Source organism: Dendrobates tinctorius, unplaced genomic scaffold (assembly GCF_039654945.1).
Source record: "Dendrobates tinctorius isolate UK_male_01 unplaced genomic scaffold, ASM3965494v1 ptg000084l, whole genome shotgun sequence".
Lineage (NCBI taxonomy): Eukaryota > Metazoa > Chordata > Amphibia > Anura > Dendrobatidae > Dendrobates > Dendrobates tinctorius.
The window spans coordinates 3657629-3675710 of NW_027361752.1; the positions used below are offsets into that span (position 1 = coordinate 3657629).

The 18082-nt window shown below is 42.2% G+C and overlaps 1 protein-coding gene across 3 annotated transcripts in view; it reads right to left on the reverse strand.

Moving 5' to 3' along the window:
- ARL6 (ARF like GTPase 6) overlaps nucleotides 1-18082 on the reverse strand; it is an 82394-nt gene that overhangs the window by 15374 nt on the left and 48938 nt on the right. For all 3 annotated transcript variants that reach the window (XM_073584412.1, XM_073584414.1, XM_073584413.1), the window contains exon 6: nucleotides 2526-2655. In XM_073584412.1, coding sequence (XP_073440513.1) covers nucleotides 2526-2655 — 130 coding nt within the window. The remainder of the gene's footprint in view (nucleotides 1-2525; nucleotides 2656-18082) is intronic.

An 18082-nucleotide genomic window follows, 5' to 3' on the forward strand; every position in this document is an offset into this window, starting at 1 on the left:
ATTAGACATGCACATTTCTGGCCAAAGTGGTAAACCCTAGATAGCTGTCCCTAATAATAAGCTCTTGTTTGGCAGAAGGACAGTAGGGATCTACAATCAGGAGCTCCTAGATGGGAGAGTGGTTGAGTGTGGATGTGTGGACACACGGGACCCAACCAAGCCACGCAAGTATGAAGACCCTGAACGACAGGCGACAGAGCAGGAAGGGCGTTCATGGGGAGACTGGAGTACAAGTGATTTATACCCAAACCTTGGTGTAGACGGATGGAAGGGGCTCGATTACTTTCAGCTGTTGCTCTGTGGATATCTGCACATTTGCATACGGACATTCATTTTTGTGGACCAGAAAAACGGAATTAATGTCCTAAAGAAATCTATTGCATAACTAATGCAGACAGAAGTAGAAGGATAGAAGGACCACATTGATTATTATGGGATCTATCCGGTTTCTTTTGGAGTTGTTTTTTTAGAATGGAAGGAAATGTATGCACGCTATAGTTTTTTTTTATTATATATATATATATATATATATATATATATATATATATATATATATATATATATATATATATAAAATTTATACCAGTTCTACAACAGATTTGTTTGGGACATTGTTCCTTTTTTTTTTTTTTTTTTTTTTTAGAAAAACAGAATTGAACAGCCGGAATACTTAAATACAGGTGTGAACGTAGCCCTACGTCTCATCCAGATGTTCATTTTTCACATGTAGCCATTATAGTCTATGGTGGTGCTCACCATGGGTCTGCAAAAAAATAAAACGGTCACAGACCGAAATCATCGAAGTCTGTGGGCGCCTTCCGTGTGCCATCTGTTTTTAACATTGGAATGGATGGCAGAGGCTTTACAGAAAATTATATATTGATGGCAAAAAACCGACGCCCTAATGAAAATGGGACGCCTGAATGAGGCCTTAGCTGTACTGCAGACCTGGACTGTTTCAGGGGTAAATTCAGCTTATTATTTTTAGATAGGCTCTGGTCACACCTCATTTTTTGGATACACAAGGAATAAGTTGCAGGTAAAAGTCCAGGTATAATTTTGTTTTTGTATCTGCAGGAAAGGTCTGTGCTTTATAAATGATGATGCCCCGGGGCACAGTTGTTTTGTATGGATGTCCGTGTGCATACAATGTGTGTGTATGGAGGCCCATTGGCAGAGTAAAAGTCCCGTTACACTAAACGACGCACCAGCGATCCCGAAAACGATACGACCAGGTCAGGATCGCTGGTGCGTCGCTACATGATCACTGGTGAGCTGCTAAACAGGCAGACTTACCAGCGATCAAGACCAGCGAGGACGCTGGTATCCAGGGTAAATAGCGGGTAACTAAGCGCGCGTCACTTAGTTACCCGCCGTTTACCTTGGATACCAGCTCCCAGCGTCTGCTTACAGCGCTGGGAGCTCGCTGATCGGTGCTCTCTTGCTGCCACACGCAGCGATGCGCGCTGGCCAACGGGAGACCAACGATCAAACAATGGCCCAGGACATTGCTGCATGATCAGCGATACCCGGCGGGGGGGCCGGTCACTGATGCGTGCCACACACAGCGAGATTGCTGTTGCGTCACAAAATCAAATTGGTGACGCATCAGCGATCTTGCTAGCGATCTCGCTTAGTGTGAAGTACCCCAAAGGGATTAAATCTATGAATGCTTTAAAAAAAAAAAAAAAAAAAAATCGGATCCCATGCAGAACATCCAATATTTACGGAAACATTTCTATTAACCTAGGAAATTGTATTTGATCATATACATTTTTTAGTGTAGATGTATAAAAATGGATCTCATAAGGACGTCACACGGGTGTAAAAAAAAAACTGGACAATTAGGTAAAAATTGGGGGGGAAAAAAAACAAATCTTCTCAATGAAACTCATCGATTTCTCATACTGTCATCAGAGGGGGGCAGTGGCACAGACGGCTACAAATCTGCAAATACATAAATGGCTGTAATGTAATGCCAGGCAAATCCATCAGAAGGTGGCAAAGCATCGGACTCAAGCTGATGTGCAGATAAGAGGCGAGTCTTTATACCAACATCTGATGGGTATATGGTCTTTTCCCACTCTGATTTCTAACCTATTCTGTATGTGTGAAACCCAGAAGTACTTGGACGCCGGTGAGTGGTGCCAGGGGCTGCGCCGACCGGATCTCCAATAACGCCGGGCACATTTACATCTATTTTCCCCCACTGCGGTCCTCTACAGTGAAGCATCCCTTGAACTCAATACCAGACACTCATCTCCAGATTTGCTGACTATATGGACAAATATTATCCTAAGAGATAGAAAATGTAAAACATAGTAAAGCCAAAAAGAAAAAATTACATGGCGAGATCTCCCACCACGGCTGCAGTGTTCCCTTTACTGCTCCTGTAGTGATTTATGCTTAGTGTTTCTCTGATGTGCAGCCCGGGGACCACCGCCCGGCGGTTTATAGGCCCTTCTAGCACACAAAAAGCCCTCTCCCGTGCCCACACAAACGCTTCTCAATAATAGAACCATTACCAAATATGCCACGGCTTGTCCTTGATGTTCTCTAAACACAGCAACTGAGAGACCTTCACCGATGACAGGGAGTCTCGAAGGTCCATTTTGTTAGCGAAAAACAAAATTGGTATCCGTCTGTGCTTAATGTCTGGGGAATGGAGGAAAAAAAAGGGTTATTTAAAAGGAAATTAGAACCAGGATGCAAGTTGTGTGGACGTGAAGGAGCATTCGAGACGGCAGCAGATGTGAGGCAGCCATATCGGCACAGTACGGCCATGTGCAGACAAAAACCAGTGAGATTGAGTGGAAACTGCTGATTTGGGGAGTTGTGAAGGAAATTTGTTGTTCCCTGCAGCAGTTTTGAAGAGTTTTGTAAGTTTTTTTTGCACCTTTGTGGTATGTACACACTGATTCTTTTTGCTTTCTGCCGGATTTTAGGAGCAGAAACTCTCCAAATCTCCTTCCAAATCACAAATCTTTTCAAAAACAGATTTTCCACTCAGTTTCTTCTACAAAAATTCAGCAAAAAGGCTCAGTGTGCACATACCCTTCCACTATGAGCACAAGGAGTCTGAGTTTTCCAAGTAGAAACTTTGGAAGAAGATTTAGAAAGTTTCTGCTCCAAAATCTCTGTGTGCACATAGCCTTAGGCTGGACCTTTTCATGACCATAATATCCATTTTTTTCTAAATCCTGGACAACCTCTTTACCCCTTCAAATATTCTGTGAATAGGTGCCCTCTTTTGTGAAAAGATATATATCGTTGACGAAGTGCTGTTTTTTTCAGGTGTTTTCTTCCATGTGACAAATGAAGCAGCATGTCAATTTTAAAGGCGTTTCTGCTACAGAAAACAAAACAAAAAACAAACCCCACACATACTCATACACAAAATCAAACCGAAAATCCACCTACAAAGAGCTCAGTAACTTTTTCAGTTTGAAAAGAGAACTTCCATCAGAGTTTTTCTCCTCTTAATATATTGCAGTCATCATATTATATAGCACTGTGTGCTTACAATTGCTCATTTTGACTTTCTACCCAAATTAGTTCTTCTCTTTTCTCTGCTCTAGGTAGAAACAGAAAGTCTCCTGTTCCCGACATTTATCATTCCCCTCTTCGATTCCTGACCCAGCTGCTCCCTCCTCCCCTTGCCAGGGACTTTTGCAGTGACTCATGACTCCTACAGGGAAAATTGACCTCCTGTTTCTACATACTTAGAAGGATTCAGCTAGTCAGTTTTTAATCACGATGGAATAGATCTAATGGAAAGCAGAAGAATTAACTTGATAGAAGGACAATATGAGCAATTGTAAGTGCACAGTGCAGTTTAATATGACTGCAATATACGAAGAGGATTCAAACTTTGATGGGAGGAGGAGGGTTTCTTTAAGCACGGCGGGACCTCCTTATAAATATTCACAAGGAACCATTTTGCTAACATATGAATTCAGGAGGGTCAAAATATAAATTTTATATAAAAGAAAAAAAAAAACTCACATGGCGGAAAATCTGATGGTTTAAAGTACCGTACAAAACCATTTTGTAGATAGAGGTCCTTTAAACCTGCAAGCCGACAGATGTCCTGAACTTTTGGTGCCATCTCGCTCTTCAAGCCTCTCACAGCTTTAGACGTGTGACACAACGAGTAACGCACATACGGCAAGATTACAACAGACCGACACGCCGCACTTGCCCACAGTATAAGAGATGTTGCCTTGGCAGTGTGTGCCACGAGCGCCAAGAGTCACCGCGAGCAGGACACGGACCTGACTCTACAAAAGACCCGGCAGGAATATTACGAGCAATTAAAATTGATAAATGATGTCAGTAATGTAAAGTAAGCCAATATTAAAAACTTTCAAACAAGTTAAAAAAAAAACAAGGACATTGTACAACAATCCAGATGTGTCATGAGAAGCTGCTGTGGCTGAAGTAGGTTCGGTATCACCGGCGAGATTACTAAACTTTTTTTAATAAATCACAGAGAAAAACAAGCGATCAAAGAAATCCAACCAACAAAAAATGTATGAAACATATAAAAATTTATTCAAGGAAAAACAGGGAAGCAGGACAGGAATTGGAGTCATGAGTTGACCATGGCAGCGTGCAAGCGACCAATGGGGTAAGCATGGAGTGAAAGGACCTATTAGAAACATCAATACAAGGCATATAACTGGATGTATAGTTAAACAAAACAGATGCCAGTTCCTAAAAAGAATAATACGGTCAAACAGGACAAGTACATAAATATATATTATAAACAAATGAACAATAGCAGACTTAATACCTGTTATGGTTGTATGTAACGGTCCACTCCAGCATACCCCCCCCAACGCACGTTTCGGCAGGTGTCCTTTCACTCCATGCTTACCCCATTGGTCGCTTGAACGCTGCCATGGTCAACTCATGACTCCAATTCCTGTCCTGCTTCCCTGTTTTTCCTTGAATAAATTTTTATATGTTTCATACATTTTTTGTTGGTTGGATTTCTTTGATCGCTTGTTTTTCTCTGTGATTTATTCTATTTTGCGATTATCCTTGTATAGATATCCCTCATTATAATCCCAATTTTTCACATTTTTAGTCTAGGATTGGTATTTTTATATCTGATTGAATGGGATTGGTATCCTTAATATGGTTATGTAAACTTTTTTTAAGCTGATCTTGGTATTTTAAGGAAGTTTTCCATAATGGACAATTGTCACTTATCCATAGGACATGCGATCACTGGAGGGGAATGGGTCTCACCTCTGGGACCTCCAAGATCCAAGTTTTCTGGTTTGGAAAACCCCCTTCCTTTAGGCACAGTTTGTTTGAAATATAATATATATATATATATATATATATATATATATATATATATATATATATATATACACACATATACACACATATACGTACACACGTATACATGTTTCATTACGTCACTTTATCTGACGTAATGAAACACAAGACAATCTCTTATACCATTTACAACAAATATGTAACTCTATGGAGCTCATGTAGCCCCCACCGTTTACCCAGGGTCATACCTTGATCACCATGTACCCAGAACACGTTGTGCCTGACTATTGAGAACATATATGATAAGAAGCATATTTTCCTTGAAGAGGAGACTGGCAAACTGCAGCGTCATAAGAATAAATTCTAGCAATGAAAGGCAATTGAAGAATTAAAGGCAGTTAAAGGCAAACCATTAACCCTTCTACAGTGTGTATATATATATATATATATATATATATATATATATATATATATATATATACACACACACACACACACACTGTAGAAGGGTTAATGGTTTATATATATATATATATATATATATATATATATATATATATATATATATATATATATATACACATACATATATACATACACACACACACTTATTTTTTTTCCATTTTTTTCCATTTATATTTTGCGTTGGACAACCGCATTACTCAGGAAGTATTGCACCCAAAATCTGCTCAAGTTTGTGATGCTGTTTTTATATATTTCATATATATATATATATATATATATATATATATATATATTTATTAAAAAAACCGTCAAAGTGACGTCAGCACTGCAGACATTAGCGGGATTCAGGAGCGGCAGTGTAGACTCCATGCTGGTCCCAGAGAGAATGGGAGAATGAGTAAAGCTCTTTAAAAAAAAAAAAAAAAAAAAAAAAATTGACTGTCGCTCAGGGATTATTTTTCCAGAACGAGAAAACCCCTTTAAGGTAAATCTACTTTACTCTTCCACATTGTCAATCCACGATACTGGGAACATGGCAATATCTGTTGTACAGATGGGAGTATGTGCTTGCTGCATTGCTCACAGACCTGCTCCATGTAGAAAACTCTAATTGCTCACATTAGTGTTGTGGCTTATTTAACCCCTTTGCTACGCCACGTGTTGTCAGCAGAGCAGACGACTGTGGACGTTTGATTCCTATCCAAATGGCAAGCCGATTATCCAATGAGTCCATGCTGTGCCTTTACCACCGGTGAGGAGTTTAGTATGCAGAATCAAGCAGCTCCGCATACTCTACCCCTTCCACCCCCCCATGTTTTGGATGATTATTATCTACGACATTGCTGTCTATCAAACCCCATTATTTTGTAAAGTGTCATGTCAGGACTTCTTCAATTACATCCTCTCTGTCGTTCTCATTTTTCCCTCCATTTCATTCCTGCATCCGTGCCCCGTGCCCTCCCTCGCTGGGAGCGGTGACTGCAGGTCACCCTCCTAATGGTCATTGGTGGATGAAAACTTGAAACATCAAGTAAATTGTTTCTGTCAGCCGCTTTGATGTTTATATCTCGATCTAAGGCCCTCATCTTCCCTGGCAGCAAAATCAAAGCACTGATATTTCTTATCTTCAAAATTAATTTTGTTTGTCGTTTTTTTCCTTTCCTCTTTTTTTCCCCCTTCTGTTTGTGTCTGTTCTATGCTGTCCCCAATTTGTCTCAGTTCATATCTCAGGAGTATCTTTTGTTGCAGACTTTTTATATGACATCAGTAGCCTGACACTGTCTTAGAAGATTGCTGTGAATCAACTCGCTCCTACTTCTTCAGTTTATGCCTCTTGTGCTCTTAGCTCTAGATAATACACAGACTACCTGAAATAGAGATTTACTCATCGTCTGCCCTTTTTAGATTGGAAAGATAAATGAAGGGGTTCACATTTATAAACACTAATGGCCAAAGGTACGTGGACACCCCTTCTATTTAGTGGTGTAGGGATTCACGCTCTCAGGTAGGCATTAGGTAGCGTTCACACAGGCAAAGTGGTTTGGTCCAAATGTGCAGTTTTACTGCTTTCATAAAACGCCAAGGGATTAAAAACCAAAACAGCCTCTTCTGGGCACAAAGATATAACAGCAAATAAACAGTTCATTCAGCAAGAACACATATGTCAGTGCGGGCTCACCTGAACAGATTACAGTCCTTCCTCCCGGTGAGGTACAGTCCCACCATTCTCAATATCACCTTCAGCCCGAGTTCCAGCGCCAACAGAAGTATTCATCTCTATGCAAAATTCACACTGAACAGGGTGCAGCTTCCACTTGTTACTCTGCAGCTCCAACACACAGGCTGCTCAGCTTTCCTAGCTGACCCATGCAGACTCCATTCAGAGAGAGAACATGGCTTGTCTCTCTCCCAGCTACAGATCACATTTTGGCTGGTCACTCACCATCATCCACACACTGCACTTAACATCCAGCAGACTGATATAGGGTGAACAAATTTTCTGGTTCTTGATCAAAGCTAGCCAGTTGCATTTAATTAAGACCTGTAGTGCTAAGACTTAACCCAGTCCTACATGGCTTTGATACAGTGGGTAAGACGATTTCTATGACATACGTATTTTGTATGCAGCCATATATTCTCCATGTGGAAATTTTAGCAGTCAATTGAGTCGTACTGAAATTTGATGGCATGCTTTGTGTACTGTGGTCACAGTCACACTGGAACAGAGAGGAGCCTTTCCTAAACTGTTTCCACAAAGCTGGAATCTACAATTGTCTAAAATGCCTGGAACAAAAGAGCCAAGGACAACCCCTGAAAAACAAGCCCACAGCATTATCTCTCTACCTAACTTTAGAGTTGGCACAATACAGTTAGGCAGGTAATGCTCTCCTAGCAGTCAAACAAAGACTCATCCATCAGATGCCACACAGAGAAGTGTTTTCCACTGCTCCAAAGTCCATTGGTGGTGGCTTTACACCACCCCATCAGGCAGTTGACATTGTGCTTGGTGATATAAGGCTTGCATGCAGATGCTCGGCTATGGAAACCCATCCCAGGAAGCTCCTGTGGACAGTTTTTGTGCTAATGTTAATACCAAAGAATGTTTGGATTCTGCAGTTACGTGCAAAGTGTCGCCAGCTTTTACAAGCTATGCGCCTCAGCATTCGGTGACCCCGCGGTCTTCTTTTATATGGTCTGACATTTTGAGGCCAAGTTGCTGTGGTTTCTAAACACTTCCATTTTTCAATAATACCACTGACGGTTAATTTTGGATTTAGAAGGGAAGAAATATCATGAACTGACTTGTTACACCAGTGACGTCCTATTACAGAACCGCGCTGGTATCCGTGAGATCTTTTGTAAGAGAATGGCTTATTCTAAATGTTAGTTAAGGCAGGCAGCATGGCGAGGGGCTGGGTTTTATACACCTGTGGTAATGAGACTTAAAAGGAACCTTGGCAGCAAGTATAAGACAGTAGCCACACAATTCCATGCCTGTAAGTAATAATACTTTAACCCCTTAACGACCACCTTTTAACGGCCCAGTTAAGGGCACCTATTCCTCAGCGACGTCTTTTAACGGCGCTGAGAAATAAGTGTATAGCGCCCCGCAGCGTCAGAATTTCTCCGGGGTCTCGCAATATTTCTGAGCAGGCGCAAGAGGAGTCTTCCATGAAGTAGGACGGCGAGCAACAGCCGATGGGAGTGATGTAGAGGCCCGAAACCACGCACATCGGACCGGACTGAGAAGATTACCATAAGGCGCGGGAGAAATTAAAAAGGTTTTTCAGGAGTATACAAGGGGAGTCAGGGGGTTATATAAGGATTTAGGGGATGCACAGCAGACGCTGAATAAGGTGATATGTCACAAAACTGGTGACAGGTTCCCTTTATGATGTAAGATTTTCTGCTTGGAGAGGTGGAGACAGTGCTGCCACATGACAGACACGTGACACACTGACAAGTCTGATCACTTACATCAAAACTGGTGTTCATAAACAGACAGAAGATGTTGCTCTTGACACATTAAAAGTTGAAGATGTATATAACGCACCATTATCATTTCTGCTCCTGTTGGTATTTGCGGGGGATGTCACCGCTTCTGATCCGGTAGATTAGATGCTTGGATAAAGACAATCCAGAATTGCAGAAGCAGCAGGACCTCAGATGTTTCACTTTACGGCCAGATGACCACGTTCTGCCATTGGCTATGTCAGCTAACAGCCTGTAGATGTGTACTGGCGGGGGAGCGGCACATCACGACTTAGTCCAGTGGAAAACTTTAACTGTAACATTAACGTACAAGCCGGAGCAATGCGGATCTCTGAGACGAGCCAACCTGCATCATAAAACATCTGGAAGAGGAAACTAAATTCTTTCCAGATCACAGGGGCCAATTTTAACCGAGAAAACGCCATGGAAAGCAAATGATTTCTTTTGACTTCTGCATTTAAAGGGCTCCCACAGTTCCATAAGCGCGGTCCCACAGGATGCAACTGAACAATACTGCCGATGCCAATTTAGCCTCCCAGTACCAGTCACGTTGCTTGCAGCGGGAAAGCAGATGTAACAAACGTACATGATACAGAAATATATGACGCCGTCACACTCCTGTCGGGAGACACCCAGTCTGTGCATGGCTGTCCGTAATCAGACAGAGATCCACAGGCGTATGCATGATCCCTTACTGCTAATATCAAAGAGGGAGTGCAACTTATAAAGTAACATAGTAACATAGTTATTAAGGTTGAAGGGAGACTTTAAGTCCATCTAGTTCAACCCATATCCTATCCTAACCTGCCCTAACATGTTGATCCAGAGGAAGGCAAAAAAAACCCATGTGGCAAAGAGTAAGCTTCACATTGGGGAAAAAAATTCCTTCCCGACTCCACCTACAGCAATCAGACTAGCTCCCTGGATCAACGCAATATTAAGGAAACTAGTGTATATACCCTGTAATATTATACTTTTCAAGATAATATTATACTTTTCAAGAAAGGCATCCAGGCCCTTCTTAAATTTTAGTAGGGAATCACTCATTACAACATCATATGGCAGAGAGTTCCATAGTCTCACTGCTCTTACAGTAAAGAATCCGCGTCTGTGAGTATGCTTAAACCTTCTTTCCTCCAGACGTAGAGGATGCCCCCTTGTCCCCGTCGCAGGTCTAAGAGTAAAAAGATCATTAGAAAGGTCTTTGTACTGTCCCCGCATATATTTATACATTGTAATAAGATCACCTCTAAGCCTTCGATTCTCCAAACTAAATAACCCCAAGTGTAATAACCTGTCTTGGTATTGCAGACCCCCCAGTTCCCTAATAACCTTGGTCGCTCTTCTCTGCACCCGCTGCAGTTCAGCTATGTCTTTCTTATACACCGGAGACCAGAACTGTACACAGTATTCTAAGTGTGGTCGCACTAGTGACTTATATAGAGGTGAAATTATGCTCTCCTCATGAGCATCTATGCCTCTTTTAATGCATCCCATTATTTTATTTGCCTTTGCAGCAGCTGCCTGACACTGGCCACTAAATGTGAGTTTGTCGTCCACCCATACACCCAGGTCTTTTTCAGTGACTGTTTTGCCCAGTGTTTTACAATTAAGCACATAATTATACATCTTGTTTGTTCTACCCAAGTGCATGACCTTACATTTATCCCCATTAAAGCTCATTTGCCATTTATCAGCCCAAGCTTCTAGTTTACATAAATCCTCCTGTAATATAAAATTGTCCTCCTCTGTATTGATTACCTTGCAGAGTTTAGTGTCATCTGCAAATATTGAAATTCTACTCTCTATGTCCCTACAAGGTCATTATTAAATATGTTAAAAAGAAGTGGGCCCAAAACTGACCCATGTGGTACCCCACTGCTAACCGTGACCCAGTCCGAGTGTGCTCCATTAATAACCACCCTTTGTTTCCTATCCCTGAGCCAGCTCTTAACCCACCTACACATATTTTCCCCTATCCCCATTGTTCTCATTTTATGTATCAACCTTTTGTGTGGCACCGTATCAAAAGCTTTTGAAAAGTCCATGTACACCACGTCCACTGCATTCCCTTGGTCCAGTCCGGAACTTACCTCTTCATAAAAGCTTATCAGATTAGTCTGACAGTAACGGTCCCTCGTAAACCCATGTTGATATTGGGTCATGAGGTTATTCTTCTTCAGATACTCCAGTATAGTTTCTCTTAGAAAACCCTCCAGGATTTTACCCACAGATGAGGTTAAACTTACTGGCCTATAATTTCCAAGTTCAGTTTTTGTCCCCTTTTTGAATATTGGCACCACATTTGCTATACGCCAGTCTTGTGGTACAGACCCTGTTATTATGGAATCTTTAAAGATTAAAAATAATGGTCTATCTATGACTGTGCTTAATTCCTGCAGTACTCGGGGGTGTATCCCATCCGGGCCCGGGGATTTGTCAATTTTAGTGATTTTTAGACGCCGCCGTACTTCCTGCTGGGTTAAGCAGGTGACATTTAATGGAGAATTTTTATCCCTGATCATGTTATCCGTCATGGGATATTCTTGTGTAAATACTGTTGAAAAAAAGTCATTTAGCATATTGGCTTTTTCCTCATCCACCATTTCACCCAGACTATTTTTAAGGGGGCCAACACTATCATTTTTTAGTTTCTTACTATTTATGTAGTTAAAGAATATTTTGGGATTATTTTTACTTTCTCTGGCAATGAGTCTCTCTGTCTCAATCTTTGCTGTTTTGATTTGCTTTTTACAGAATTTATTTAATCTTCTGTGTTTAGTTAATGCCTCATCACTGCCTACTTTCTTTAATTCTCTAAATGCTTTATTTTTATCTCTTATTGCGCCCCTTACAGCTCTATTTAGCCATAGTAGTTTCGTCCTATTTCTCGCATGTTTATTCCCATATGGTATATATTGTGCACAGGTCCTATTCAGGATGCTAATAAACATCTCCCATTTTCTTTGTGTATTTTTATGTCTCAGGATATCGTCCCAGTTAATTGCACCAAGATCATCTCTCATCCGATGGAAATTTGCCTTCCTGAAGTTTAGTGTCCTTGTTAACCCCCCTACTACACATCTTATTAAAGGATACATGAAAACTTTTTAATTTTTGAATACTATTACCCAAGTGACCCCCAACCCTTACATTTGATATGCGGTCTGGCCTGTTGGTTAATATTAGGTCTAGCAGTGCCCCCCCTCTTGTTGGGTCCTGAACCAGTTGTGAAAGGTAATTGTCTCTCATAGTTGTCAAAAACCTATTACCTTTGCTGGAACTGCAGGTTTCGGTTCCCCAATGTATTTCAGGGTAGTTGAAGTCCCCCATAATAATGACTTCTCCTTGAGTCGCTGCTTCATCTATTTGCTTTATGAGGATATTCTCTGTTGCTTCCATTATTTTTGGAGACTTATAACAAACCCCTATCAGTAATTTATTATTTTTCCCCCCTCCCCTTATCTATACCCACAGGGACTCTACATTTTCATTAGATTCATATATATTATCACAAAGGATGGGTTTTAAGGATGATTTTACATATAAACACACGCCTCCCCCTCGTTTATTTGTACGGTCATTTCTGAACAGACTATAGCCCTGTAAATTAACTGGTGACTCGTACAAGTCACCTCTTCACCAATCCCGAGATTGACAATTTTTTTTACAGGACAGGAATTACCCATTTTTAGAGTAAGGGTGTGGTCTCAAAAAAAAAAAAACACCCCAATCTCAAGAGCGGAGGGATTATTACATTTTACATGTTAATTGCTCAGTACCTAGGTTACCGGCCACCTCTACGGTCTAACAACGGTGGCTGATCTCCTACACCAGGGGTGGGGAACTTTTTTCTGCCAGGGCCATTTGGATCTTCATATCATTCTTTGGTGGATATACAAATTGCTGACTCCGTCTACAAAGTAAGTCCTGACACCAGCATTGGTGTCAATGCACTCGCTCTAGGGTTCAGTAGTGAACACTGCATGCGTGTGCTCACAGAGCAAGAGGCGGCAAAAGGGCCAGCAGCCATCAACACACAACTGCTGGCCCAAGCACTGTGATTTCCGCAATCTGCCTGGGAGCCGGACAAAAAGTCATTGCAGCGTGTAAAGGCCCACGGGCCTGACGTTTCTCACCCCTGTCCTAAATAAGGAGCATTGCGCCGACAAGCTCTGCCATAGAAAACATAAGTGCTGCTCTAAAAGTGGCCAGACTCTGTGCCCATGCGCTCCTCCCATGTTGCCTCAGTTTGCTGAATCGGAGAGCAAATGTTTGAGGCTGTGGCACAATGATACTGTTACTCCGAAATGTCAATTAGGAGTGCATTCAGAAAGCCGGGTGTTTGGGTGGGAGTGGTTCCTTCCTATGCAAGAAAATATCATTAAAAGGGAACCTATCAGCAAAAAAAATCATTATTTGCCTGCAGACAGTGGTAATCTGCAGGCAAATACCATTTTAAACATGTGCAGCCATCGATCGAATTGGAGGTGCAGATACTGGGAGAAAATAGATGTTATATTTTCCCTGCAGCCGCTGGCTTCCTGTCACTGGGGCGGTGACAGCGCAGACTACGCAGTGAGTTATCACTGCCCCTGTTAGGGTATGTTCCCACGGTCAGTAAACGCTGCGGGTTTGACGATGCGTACATCCGCAGCAGCCAGATGTTACAGCACAGTGAATGGGATTTCATGAAATCTCATCTCCACTATGCGTTCAGAGACTCCTTCAGCATCCCTGCATAAACGGACATGCGGCGCGTCTTTCCAGACTGCTGCATGTATATATATGTTGCAGAGACGCTCAGTCTCCGCAGCGTAAATTACCCATAGACTATTAGATGTGGTAAAACTGCATTATCTTTCTAGTCACATGCATACTAAGTGCGGGAACGTTCGCGTCCACTGCAGTTCTCGCGATGAGCTGAGCTGACCGCGAGAACTGCCGTGCACGTGATCGCCGAGGTTATCTCCGGTGACTAGGCAAGTTCTCACGGTTAGCTGACAGATGACCGTGGTCATCTACAAGCTCCTTTGTGTCTGGATGTCAGGCTGGATGGTGGCATAATGCCACCATTCAGTCAAAGGCATCCAGATGTAGCACAGCTGGACTCGTTGTTGGACAGTATGTATATCTTCTTGGTGGACAGATATGGTATACTGTTGTTTTTTTTATTTTATATATCTTACAGGAGATCGAGGGCTTTGGTGGAATAGGTGATGCAGTAAGTATGGTTTAATTGAGAATATTAAAAGAGTCTGTGTGATTATTTCAATTAAAGGACTTTATTCTTGCTGTGTCTTTATTTACCATACAACTATAGGATTAGTATTGGATAGGTGTCTTATAGACGCTTCTCCATTACTAAGCCGTGGGCTTGATGTCACGAGAAATACAAAAGTGACATCAACCCCACAAATATGAACCCCACTTGCCACCGCTACAAGGCAAGTGGGAAGAATTGGGTAAAGTGCCACAATTGGCGCATCTTTGGACACATGCCACTATATAGCTGGACATGTACATGATGCCATTTCTAATACCGTGAAAATTAGATTCAGGATTATCTAGACACTTTCTTGAAAAGCATCAGGGCAATGTTTGGCTATTAACAATAGTTGGAATTGAAATGATATAATCTTCATCCATGTTGGACACACTTTGCCAGGACTAAGCTGTGACAGCTCGTGACACGTAGAACCGGCGCCCCCCCCTTTTTTTCTTTATGTATTTTTAACCTGTCTTCCCTTATGTTAATGGACTTAATGTGAAGATTTAGATATATCCATACATTTTTTATTTTTGAGTTTGCTGGTATGTTCCTCCCTCAACTATATGCCTATCCATAGGTCTTCATCGGAGCTGGCCACTACTTAATCAGAACCAAAAGGGGTTAGACAAAGGCTAGAAATGATTCTGAGCAGCCACTGTGACTCAATCTATGGAAATATGGTATATAAAAAAAAATTTCACATTGTGCAAATATACAGTGATAAGCAAAAGGGTAACAATGTTTTGAAGTTCTGACTTTCAGGCTCCATATCTCACCATCCACTACAGTTTTAGTCGTGAGACTACCATCATTTTATAGACAATCATCTTGGCTATCTCATACATAAATTTGACTTGCAACTATTAAGCATATGATTAGTTCTGCAGATTCTTGTCATGTCACTGCATTATTACTGATTTGCTCCTGCTGGTGGAAAAATCTTTTTCTTCCAGTATACTACGAATTACAACCTGTTCTCACATTCCCTAATAGCTCAATGTGTTAGGCTGGTTTCAGACTAGCGCATTTTACATGTAGCGCATGGCGCCGCTAAGCCCCGCCCCGTCATTTCCTCCTACTATCGCACACGGCTGCATGCGATCTGCGCACCCTATCTTTAGCATAGGGTGCGCAGACCGTGCGCTAGTAGGATTTTTGCGTGCTCTGCGCACTTTTGAAGGTGCGCCGAACGCACCATGTTGCATTTTGGTGTGCTCGGCGCACCTTCAAAAGTGCGCAGCGCACGCAAAAAACCTACTAGCGCACGGTCTGTGCACCTTATGCTAAAGATAGGGTGAGCAGATCGCATGCAGCTGTGTGCGATAGTAGGAGGAAATGACCGGACGGGGCAGGCAGGGGGCGGGGCTTAGCGGCGCCGTGCGCTGCATGTAAAATGCGCTAGTCTGAAACCAGCCTTATTAGGTTGATTTCCAAGGGAAAAGTCTGGTTTGAATCGAGGAGCTGCCATGAAGATTTCCCAAGGAAAGAGAAACCGAATCATCCAGCTCATCGATAGCGGTCTCTCGGCCAAGAAAACTGCCAGACTACATCATGTGAGTGCCATGACCGTTGGAAGAATAAGAAATTAAGTCCGTCCATCCATTCAGAAGTCAAGAGGTGGACGTCCAGGCAAAATATCAGAGTCAACAAGTTGGCTCATCCCAAGGTCCAAGAGCTCTGACGCGACAAACAAGGCAGTGGAGGTGGCTCTTATGCTTTGTAATAGTGAGATCACAGAGGTCCATGTAAGCACCGTGTGACGAACGTTACACAAATCTGGAACGGTGGCCAGAAAAAAGGTGAAGAAGCCTCAACTTCAATATCATCATAAGAAGCGTTGGCTTGGGTTTGCAAAAAAGAACAAAAAGTGGACAATAGAAGACTGGAAACTGGGGATTTGAAGTGTTGTGATAAGAAAGTCAATAGAATAGGCTCTGATAGGTACAAATGGGTCTGGAAGAAACAAAGGGAGACAGGGGCTAACGGATTAAGAAATTGAAAGAACTGTCAAGTTCGGTTGAGGAAGCCTGATGATATGGGGTTGTTTCACAGCCAAAAGGTGATGACTAGGATTGATGGTGATCTCAATGCTGAGCTATATGTGAGTATCCTACGAGACGAGCTACTTCGCACACTCCAGTACTATGGATACGAAAAGAACGACAGTGTTCCAACAGTACAACAACCCAAAGCATACGTCAAGATTGGCGAAGAAATGTTTCAATAACAATGAAGAAGACATGATGGATTGACCCGCACAGTCCCAAGACCTCAACCCATTCAAACACGTGATGGTAGAATTAAAGAAAAAGCTGTATACACACCCACGTGAGTGGACCAGTATGCTCCAACTTTGGGAATGTATAGAAGAGACCAGGGATCAGATTTTGGTCGAGACATGCTTAAATCTGATCCGAGAGCATGCTCAAAAGGATGCAGGCAGTGTTGAAAGACAGAAAGGTGGATTTACAAAATAATAAAAATGAAACTTTAGAATTTTAGGAGCAAAAGAGTAACCAAGCAGAGTGACAAAGTCATCGACCAAGTTCTGGAGGGAAGATATGTTTCACTGAGGCTACTAGCTTCAGTGATTTGAAACCCATAAGTTTCCTCCAGCACACTGTTGAGAGGGGTTAATCAGCCATTTTGAGGGCTGGGTTTTTGTGGACAACCATAGAGCAGGTGGGAGGTTGTCCACCTCATCTCCACCCCAGGGTGTGGTCTGGGGCTTAAATAGTTGGCCTCCAGAGGCATTCAGAGTTCAGTAGGGCTGGAGAGAGGAACTCCAGCGCTTTTTGTCCCGAGAATGAAAAACGGAATCAGTAACTGGTTATTATCCTGAGCGGGCGGATCCCCGCAGACACAGAGACTGTATATAATTTTGGTTTGTTTTCTTGCTTTGCCCGAAAGGCTGTGTTTATTTTCATTTTGTGTTGGTTTATGCCACATGTATAATAAACCAACAGAAGATTTAAAGAGACAGTGTTCCTTTGTCCATCTCTATATGCAGTCATATAGATATAGATATGCAGTCATATACATCTCTATATGCAGTATTTTCCCAGAGGAGCATTGCACGGCGAATAAGTCTCCTTACCTTGACAAGCCACAGCTGGCATGTCACTCTCCGCAAGGAGAAACCTTACTTCTTAGACCCTAGTCCAGAGCCTCTCACCTTGCCAAATCAGATCTCATACTTTGCACTGACGAGAGCCAACAGCTCGAAACACCGTGTCTGCAAATTGAGATTCTGATTTGGCTTGTATCCTAAGTCATACTACAAGACTCGTTAAAGGGTTGATTGTGACTTGTAGGATCGCTACTACCAATAGGTGGCGCTGTAGAGTAAAAGTCCTCTTTCTTTCTGAAGAGGCAATTTGCATATTATTTTCCCAGAGGAGCATTGCACGGCGAATAAGTCTCCTTACCTTGACAAGCCACAGCTGGCATGTCACTCTCCGCAAGGAGAAACCTTACTTCTTAGACCCTAGTCCAGAGCCTCTCACCTTGCCAAATCAGATCTCATACTTTGCACTGACGAGAGCCAACAGCTCGAAACAC